Genomic DNA, 9,707 nt, shown 5'->3' with positions numbered 1-9,707 from the left:
AAGATGCGGATGGTAGTCCAAATGTGGCTCTACTTGAACGCATGTTAGCTCGGCTTTTGATAATGCACGAAAAGAAATTATCTCCAAATGTTTATGTTGTTATTATCAACAGCCGTCGTTGCGTGGTTTATGGATAATCGACTGGAACGGTACATGAGCTTATTGGGATGTTTAAATGTATGGAACGTGATGGTTTTTCCATATATCGTAGAAATGTGCTTGGTACACAAAGTGCACGGCCTGTCCGCAAAAAAGTGGGTAATCACCAAAGACATATTGTTCATTGTTGCTGGAATTATCATGTTTGTTACTGGGCTGATAGCCTGCGTTGCTCAATTTTTCTAGGATTAATAGTTATTTTTTTAAAATTATTATAAGTTAAATATACTACGTGTATGTGTTATTTGTACCTACTTAATAAATAAATTGTCAACGTGCGAAATGGATTTCAATTTTTATTAAATTCTAAAAGATTTGACGATGTTCATGAACGCACTCAACGAAATAAAATTGATAAGATATAACACATTTGTTGGATTATTAAAAATGTTGTCAGTAACTGTAAAAAATCATATCTATCTGAATATGCATGTAATAATGAAAAGTTGCAATCATTTTGCAGCCGGTGCACTTTGAGCGATAAATACTAAACCATAAATACTAAACTGGTTGAATTATAAATCTTTGGAATTTATTCGTATTTAATTAACTTAAATACATCCTTATGGTGTAGGGTCTTCTATCCATTTAATCGAAACGTAAGGTTTTCCATCGTCGTCAATGATATTCTCATCATTACTATCTTCAACGAGACTCCCATAGTTACAGTTCTTGTGGTCAACGTTACTGAGTTTTAGAACAGCTACCGAAAATATATCTACAATCAACTGTAAATTAAAAAACAAACAATACATTTTTTTAACTGTAAAAAATTAGATTCAATTAATTTATTTTTCTTTTTATTCTAAAATGATAAATATCATGTTCAATGATAAATAATAAACCAAGCAATTTTTATTTTGTATTTACATTATTTAGGACTTCTTTGTCTAAGACCATTGATCTGGATAAAATGGTTACATAATGTTTGAAGCCAGAGCCATTTGGCATTTTTACGCACATGAACACACTCGCATAGGATTCATAGTTAGTGTCGAACACAACAAAAGACGGTTTCTTTACTTCAGGATCTGCAAAGTGTAACAAAAAATTCCAATTAGGTATCTTTATAATATAAACTGGTTGACAAGCGGTACCATTAGTTTTATAATAATAAGGAATTTTTTGTGTATCTCGATGAACGAACTCATAACAATATATCGATGGTGACATGGCAAAAGGGTCTAAGCGACATATTTCATAGTTTTCAGGATGGCCACTAAACGTTCTTTTTGTGATTTTACTTTTTTTTTTTTAAGTTCCCAATTACTTTTTTTTAGTAAGAATTGGGAATTTTTCAATAATATAATTATATTATAAAATGTATGAATTATAATTTATTTTTCTAACCTATACTATTGGTATAGAGCCGTGTCGCTTAAACCCAAAGTGTCACTTAGACCCATTTGCCATGTCACCATCGATATATAGAAATCTGTCAAATCATGATAAACACCCGGTTTGTACTTTTATAACATACATATTAAAGGGTTAGGTTATGTGGTTTATTCTCACGAATGGTAAAAATATATTGGTAGCAATTTTATTATATAAATTTTTTGTACATAAACGTATTAGAAAGTTTTTGTAAAATGCGAATTTTAAAAATTAAATTTTCAAATTTCACGTACTTGAATAATCCTGATTAGAATCAGAATATGTCATGTCTGATGGTAAACTTGTATTGGCTTCCAATTCTCCATAATAAAATTGGTAATTGGTAATAGGTTTAATTTTTTTTACTTTCTGTGGGTAAAAATCATACGCTAAGCATCGAGTAAATGGTAACGTTGTTTTAATGGCGTACCATGATCCATAAAACTATAGAAAAAGTTATGGATTAGTACGAGTACACAGGAATAAATTAACACGATATTCTTAAGACAGTTATTCTGTGATTTTTTTTAGGAAATGTCAACTAGGTGTGTAAATAAAAAAGAATAATTAAGTTTTCGATTATTTTGTATGTATACCCTTTCCGTCTTCGCTCATAAAGAGTGCTAAGATTGAATTATCCCCCACTTAGTATATTTTCCAGATTACAAGTCATATGTGTACCAAATTAAATAAACATTTGAAAGCTATATTTAAAATTATAGTTAAGCTCATATCCGATAACTATAATAGTTATGATTTAGGAATATCCATATTTCGTACACAATTGTTTTGTTTTGTTATAATATATCCTGTCAAGTACCAAATGCATGACTTGAACTTACCTTTTCCATTTCGAAACCATCCATAGGTTCAAAATTAAGACAGCTATGTCCCGAAACGACATTCAAAGAACTAACTAGCAACACGGATAAAAGACACAAGCCATTGAACTTCATTGTACGACGGTGTATATAGGCGCGTAAATTGAATACTATTGAAATCTAAAAAAACAATAATAAAACATTGCAATTACATTACTTAATTTTATCATTCAATCATTAGATAATTAAAAAAGGAAAACATTTTTATATAGAATGTTATATCAATTAAAAAAAATCCTTAGAAATGAAGTTGACGCCATTATAAAAATGTAAAAAATATATATTAATATCAACCAGTTATGACCAGTTATACCCACTCAAGCCTAAAAAGAACTTTATTTCTGTTGGTGTTCTTGGAACTGGAAATTCTAAAACTGTCTGAACCTTTTCCGGGTATGGCTTTATACCATCTCCAGAAACTAGAAATATGTCCTAAAAAAGTACATTCCATTTGAATAAAATTGCATTTATCCAAATTTTCAAATTATGTAGTCTTAAACGGTCAAACACATCGCATAGTTTTGAGTTATGTTCTGATAGATTTCTCGCGAATATTATTACATCGTCCAAAGTTACTAAATCTTTATCCCAATTAGTCTTGATAATACCGTTGACATAAGATAAGAAAATGTCAAGGGAGACGATTTTAAACCCATCGTCATACGAAGGTAACAAAAAGTTCGGTTAGAGCAGAAAAACCAGAGCAGGATGACTCTGTTAAGGGGATCTGATAAAACCAAGAAGCCAAATCAATGACACTAAAGACATTTTAAGGAAATAAAATGAAACAAATTGTCCAAAACTTTCCAGGATTGAAAAAAACCCTAAAACTTGGAGTTGGATTAAAACAAAATGAGAATACAACTGTGAAATATCATTACAATAGTAAATATATACTATACAGTTCTCGACAACATTGTAAATGACCTGAGAGTACGGTTTGAACAAGACTTGCATATTTTGAAATGTATGCAAGACATATTATTAAATGATAATCCAAAGAAAGATTCATACAAAGAAGTAAGTAAATTACATGGTTTTAGTGAAGACACCCTTGCATCAGAAACATCAATATTTAATCGGATGTACCTATTAAAGTCATAATAATGAAAATAAAATTGAATTTAAAGCTAAATATCTATTATACGGGGATAATAAAGTTGGTTTCCAAGTTTGAAAAGTTTATTTAAATTATTCCTTACAATACCAACCTATTCTGCGTCTTAGGAAAGAAGCTTTTCGACTCTTAGACGTATAAAAAATTACCTAAGAATAACAATAGGATAGTCACGGTTAAGTTAGGTTAACTTAGGAACTTAGGAATACTTCAGATTGAACGCGATAAATCAAATGTTATTAATAAGGATGTCATAAAAAAATTCAGTGCTGCTGCAGAGATGAGAGGTCGCCGTTTACAACTCTAAATATATTTTTTATATTTACTTAAATTAAATAATAATTTATTTATATATATTTATTCCAACAAGAGAAATGTAAATTCTCATTCGAATATTTTTTCTACAGATTATTCGTACAATTATTTTAAAAGTTATTGGAATGAATTTTTTCATTCGAATAAAACATTATTTAAATAATTACTCGAAAGATACCCAACTCCGATTCTAACACTACACCTCAAGCCAAATAATAATGAAACTTAAATTCTAAAATAGAATTTTATCCAACGTATTTAAAAAATTTCCCTAATTTTAAATAAAAGCATACTTACGACTTTTGATAGTGCAGCTTACTAAATGATGTACTAAATTTTGACGCAGAGTTTCAACTTATAGTATTTTTGGTTATTAGTTTTGCTCATTATTCGGAAATGAATCAATATTTGACAGCAGGCTAGACTATGTTTATTTATTTACATAGCTGTTTGAGCATGACAGTTTATCGATAAAAAAAATATTTACCATTGTTGTGCGTCATATGAATATAATTTATATTATAATTTACGCATTTTTTTATAAATACATATGCTCTTTATCTAAAAAGGATTTTGTTTTTTTGAAATGTATAGGTTATGTCCTAGATTGCTATATTTTTTTAGGTTCTCAAGTGTATCCAGTAAAAACATATTGACAGTGAAAGCCGCATAAGCACAGCTAGGTGGAGGGTCTAACAGACTCTGGGATGCTTTAGCGCCTCTAGATCAAAAACACTAAGTGTAATTAAAAAAAAAAAAAAAAATATTGCTATTATTATCTTTAGGACTTTATATTTGACTTTTTTCTTATAAATGATTAATAGTTGGTTGTTAATAAGTTCCATAACAACTATTACTTTTAAGTTTTAAAAGAAACCATATTTTTATTAGAGAAGTAATACAATTTATTCAATACAATGTATAACGTCTCTATGAAGAAATGTTAATCCGATCGTTGTCGTATACGTGTCTGCAATCATTTGCACAAGTTATATTATAAGTGTATAATATATATTTTTTATAAAGTCAGATAGGCAAAGTTGTAAAAAAACCAGTCTTGTGAAGTTTTAATTTAAGCTTTTATATTTACATATTGTTATTAGTTGAGGAACACTTGTATACACAACAATAAAAATATCAACGTTAACCACAATATGTAAATACTAACAATCAAAAATACCTTTTTTTTTTTATAAGATTTTAAAAATTATTTAGAATTTTTAATAAGATATTGATAATAATCGGATCGGGTCATAAGTTGTAAAAGACATTAATTAGGCATGCTCATTTATACTGTACTTCATACTATACTTTCCTTCAGCCTATTTCTTAATAACTCCATAAATATTTTTTTCAAAACTTGTCATCAACGAGTCTTTTTTTTTAACCGGTTATTCATAATATGATAAATATATAATAAAGATTTATTACAATTTTTTTTTTATCTGAAATAATAATAACGAGTAGAACGATTATTTTATGACCTGTACAGAACTCTTTTACCAGAGACCATAATTTGGGTTTCTAATATGATAATATATTAGGTTTTATTTTGTATTCTGAATGTTCGTTGTATGAAACGACTGTTTGAATATGTACTGACCATACGTTGATACGTATGCGAAATATAAGCTAATTTTTTATAATTAAATATCTGTAGACATGGAAAAAAGAATATTAATATTAGAACCATTTGAGTTTTGACATAAAGAAATTGTTTTGAGTTTGCTGATTGATTGTCTCGAAATTCTTAATATCATTTCCTATATTGTCACTTATTTTTCTTTACACAACTGTATTCTACAACCCTAGCCATCGACAGAACTTTAGTTATTTCAGTCAACCGTATGTTAATAAAACGTATTTCATTTAGTAATTACATTAATTTTATTCATGATTTTATAGATCCGGTGAAAGTTTATACATTTGATATTTTTGGTTAGACTATGTTTCTTAAATTTTTGTATTAATACATTCTAACCTTCACTTTATATATCCTTAAGTATTTTTTCTGTATTTATTTTAAAGTTCATATTTTGTTAAATTATATTATGAGTTATGTATACTCCATGCTCATTTTAGCGTTACATTTCATTAAGTATATCAATAAATATAAATATAAAGTATAAATTTCAAATCCTCAGATGCATCTAGTCGCCTGCTTTAACTAACAGTAGTCATAGTTCATAATGTAGTTTAAGGAGTTGTAACCTTAATATAAATATTATTAATGAAATCCCAAAGAAAAATGTGTTTATTGTATTATTCTAGAAAAAAAAAGAAAACATGTATTGTACAGAATTTCTACATTGGCACGAAGTGCTCACATGTTATGTATTTATAATCTGGTTCAACTATCGTATTCCAGCATTTCTTTAATCTGCTTAAGTGTCATCCCTCGCGTGTCGGGAACACATAAAACGACAAACAAGGCACTGGCGAAACAAGCCCCTGTGAATATCCACAGAATAACAGAGTTGGTCATATAAGCGTGATCGTTGTAAAAAAAGTACACCACTAGAAAGAAGACGATTTGGCCGCATGCGTTGAATACTCCAGTGGCCCATTTCATAATCTGTAAAATTTTATAACAATGCCAAAAATGAAATCAAGTTTGAGTCTGTATATAGAACTGTAATATACTGTACTTGATAATGAAGTAATCAAGAGGTCGAACGACAGTACAGTACTTAAAAAAACTAAATACTTTTATCTCATCATAGAGTTATAGTTTATAACAATGTTTTTAAATCTCACTGAACATAGATGTAAAATGGGGTCATATCATATTCAATGTTCTCATTAATCTTAAAAGTCAATATACCCACAAAAAAAAGGAAATTGCAATTGTGACCGTGTTCAATTTCCAATTTTGTATGTGAGAATAATTTTACAGTCAACACAATTTCAAAAATGTATTATGTTTTTTTTACAAATGGTATGGTATACTCACGTTTAAGGTTGTGATTTCAGCGAAAACGACCATAACGATCGGACCCCAGCCGATGAAATAGAAACAAGCGTATGTTAATATCACATATGACTTGTAATCGGTCACAGTAAATTCCGAAGAATTTGTAAAAACGTAGTAAACTATCAATACCGATAGGCTTGCTCCCATGCCAAGAGAAGACGTCAACAATAAAGTCTTGCGGCCCCAAAATTCAACCAATTCAATAGCGATCACACAGAAAATGACCTAAGGGTTAGACACAAACTTTGATTACAAGAAATTTACACAACGATGGACTTTAAACTTGTAACTTTTTGTTTAAGAAAACACAATAGTGTCGTCTATATTATCCCATCGGCGTGATGGACTGATTTCATCCAGGCCCATTGATTCCAATAGAGTTTTATGGGTTTAGTTGAAAGGACTTTATTATAAAATAAGAATGAGAAATTCTCAAACCAATACAGCATGCTTTTCTCGTGATAAATTTGGAACCGAAAGCGGACTGGAACCTTTGTTTTATATATATATCCTAATCCATGACCGTAAAATAAAATAAATAGTAAAAGAAGATAAATGAAAAAATATTTTATTAAAATAGAACCATAATGCTTAGAATAGAGGTAGATGCCTAAAACTTTACGACTTTTAGGTGCAATATTTGTATTTCACTGGAATATTAAGTTTTATGAGTTTGTTTTTGTTTAAAAATACAGTGTTTTCAAAGTCGGTTTTTAAGGACTGAATCATACATTTACCTTTTTTTTTTTTTACAAATAATCAATACATGATTTAACCATAAAGTTAAATATTTATGTACACAAGTAACTTAAAACACCAGTTGTACCTTAAGTATGCCCAGCCATATTATCAAGGTTTGAGTCATACGAGAAGTGTCGTCGGGGTCTCCGAAAGGCTGTAATACTTGTTTCACATACATTATCACCATATTGGCACCACAGAGCTGTTGAAATACCATCAGTCCCGTTCCAATGATGGCAACTTGTTGGGTGTGGGTTCTATGTAAAAATTCTGACGGTAAGCACGTTTCGTCGTGATTCTTTTGCGTGGTTTGCTAGAGCAATGTGAAAATACTACTACGGTAACTGAACAACTGATTAACGATTATTGATGTTGACATCAAAATGTTTTATAGCTAGGGTCAATGGAAAATATGCGTAAACGTTCATGGCATTGTCACGAATATAAATGTTATTAATTACATGTAAAATACCTATCGCGTTAAATAATAGAGGAATGGGTGTTAGTGATAAGAGATCAGTGATTATAGTTTATATTTATTATAGATTAGACAAATTGATTGATTTAATCTGTATCATCATTACTATCTAATGAAGGTGGGAAAACGGCGAGGACGGGTGTTTTTTACCTTACCAAAATATGTAAAAATAATTTAAAATAGCTGATAAGATACGATTGACAATAGATAAAAAATCAGCTGATCATAAGACATATTCATGATCTAACGTTTTCCTTCGAGGAGAAGATTGATTTTTTAAATTACTCGGAGACTTCTATGGTATCCGCCGGCATTGCATTCGTAGCCTTCTTTGTCGAAAATGTAATACGGTGACTCAGCTATGAAATACACGAGTAACAAATGGAAAAAAGGCAAAGGTGTGCACAAATAAACTAAATGCTTGTATTGACTGATCATTCCTATGTCGTACGCGGCAAACATTCCGAAGCAAATGAACATTTGATGTATCACCTGCATCCTAGCTGTTAAAGTACATCAAAGTTCAGATATTAGTCAATAGCCGTCAAGCTTTAAATTGAAAACAAAAAAGAAAAATTTCTAAAGAGCCCTACGAAAATTCGGTGAACATATTTTGCTATCCGAAGTAATTTCCTACAATAAAAGAAACGGTATTGGGTTTTTTTTTGTATTGCCAGTCCAGTGGGATTTTAAATCACTGACTTGTTGTCACGTGTGACGTCAGTGCGAGCTTAAAATCAACAGGACGGGTTAAAATATACTCTTTTTTTTGGTTGCACTATTTGTTTTGCATGACAACACGAGCACCAAAACAGTTTGCCTACCGTATACTTGTAAATAAGAGATAAATAGTTAAAAACTAGGTTGTAAACCCGTTCTGGTTATATCTTGTCATAGCTTACCTTTAATATCGATATCCGTAACCTGCGCTATATACGCCGGCACCAGCAAGCCCAGCCCGCCACAACCGATACCTTGTACCAGTCGACCCGCCCATACGAATTCTTTCTCGGTGGGATCGAACCGGGCCAGAATTATTAACCCTACGAAAACGAAAACGTCGTAAATTGCCATCGACCACTTGAATCCGACACATTCGACCAAACGAGTTTGGGTGCAACCACCGATGAACACTCCCAAACAGTAAGACGCCGTAATCCACGTAACCAAATTTTTTCCTGCACATCCGTTTTCAGCGAAATCGTTGTCGGCTTGCATCATTTGGCTGACCATAAATGTATTCAATCCTATCGAAACGCCTATTCCTATACCGGCCATGCCACCTGTGTGTTGACCGCAGAATTTTCATAAGCATTTTCCAGGTACAATTTTATGAATTCATATAATATTAGCGTTACTTAATAAAGAGTTGACGAATTCAGGATACATGTAACTCGGACGGTTATTAGTTACAGACTCGCATCCCGGGGTGCTATTACCCATTGTCAAGTTACTCATCTCCCCGTCGTTTTGGCAGTAAAAGATGGCCTTACAGTCATCGGACATGATGCAAATCCAAGGCACGCGATACTTTCAAAAAATATACTAACTCTTGCTGGGAAAACAAGTAACACGATGGTAAATGTTAATAATTGTAAATATTATAGTTATAGTATTATTATTAGCTACATGATTTCTATAGTAACTATTCCACGTGTTCAGAAA

The 9,707-nt window shown here is 30.8% G+C and overlaps 2 protein-coding genes across 2 annotated transcripts; both read right to left on the bottom strand.

The window, feature by feature from the left end:
* Positions 1-669: 669 nt before the first annotated feature.
* On the bottom strand, positions 670-4,185 carry LOC126839617 (bilin-binding protein-like). The gene is made up of 6 exons (XM_050575010.1): positions 4,147-4,185; positions 2,731-2,849; positions 2,379-2,537; positions 1,791-1,980; positions 1,030-1,190; positions 670-887 (listed from the first exon to the last, which is right to left on the bottom strand). The coding sequence occupies exons 3-6, from the start codon at positions 2,490-2,492 to the stop codon at positions 723-725; spliced, it is 630 nt and encodes a 209-aa protein (XP_050430967.1). The 5' UTR covers positions 2,493-2,537; positions 2,731-2,849; positions 4,147-4,185; the 3' UTR covers positions 670-722.
* A 2,014-nt stretch (positions 4,186-6,199) lies between these two features.
* LOC126839774 (facilitated trehalose transporter Tret1-like) lies at positions 6,200-9,263 on the bottom strand. The gene is made up of 3 exons (XM_050575183.1): positions 9,114-9,263; positions 6,803-7,048; positions 6,200-6,424 (listed from the first exon to the last, which is right to left on the bottom strand). Exons 1-3 carry the CDS (start codon positions 9,261-9,263, stop codon positions 6,200-6,202), a joined length of 621 nt encoding a protein of 206 aa, XP_050431140.1.
* Between the last annotated feature and the right edge of the window lie 444 nt (positions 9,264-9,707).

This window comes from Adelges cooleyi, unplaced genomic scaffold (assembly GCF_023614345.1).
Source record: "Adelges cooleyi isolate 19-005CV unplaced genomic scaffold, UGA_ACOO_1.1 ACOO_flye_CR_arks_rails_tigmint_CR_PRNA_307, whole genome shotgun sequence".
Lineage (NCBI taxonomy): Eukaryota > Metazoa > Arthropoda > Insecta > Hemiptera > Adelgidae > Adelges > Adelges cooleyi.
The sequence above is the reverse complement of the archived record's forward strand: the minus strand, read 5'-3'. Positions and strand labels throughout refer to the sequence as shown.

Excerpts from the sequence above, each read along its gene's own strand:
- LOC126839617 (XM_050575010.1), bottom strand. The coding sequence starts at position 2,492 with ATGAAGTTCAATGGCTTGTGTCTTTTATCCGTGTTGCTAGTTAGTTCT. Across the intron at positions 1,981-2,378 it reads ATGGTTTCGAAATGGAAAAG|TTTTATGGATCATGGTACGC; the intron begins GTAAGTTCAAGT and ends CTTTTTCTATAG. Across the intron at positions 1,191-1,790 it reads TTCTAATCAGGATTATTCAA|ATCCTGAAGTAAAGAAACCG; the intron begins GTACGTGAAATT and ends TACACTTTGCAG.
- LOC126839774 (XM_050575183.1), bottom strand. The coding sequence starts at position 9,263 with ATGATGCAAGCCGACAACGATTTCGCTGAAAACGGATGTGCAGGAAAA. Across the intron at positions 7,049-9,113 it reads TCGGATTCAAGTGGTCGATG|GTCATTTTCTGTGTGATCGC; the intron begins GCAATTTACGAC and ends TCTAACCCTTAG. Across the intron at positions 6,425-6,802 it reads CTGAAATCACAACCTTAAAC|ATTATGAAATGGGCCACTGG; the intron begins GTGAGTATACCA and ends AAAATTTTACAG.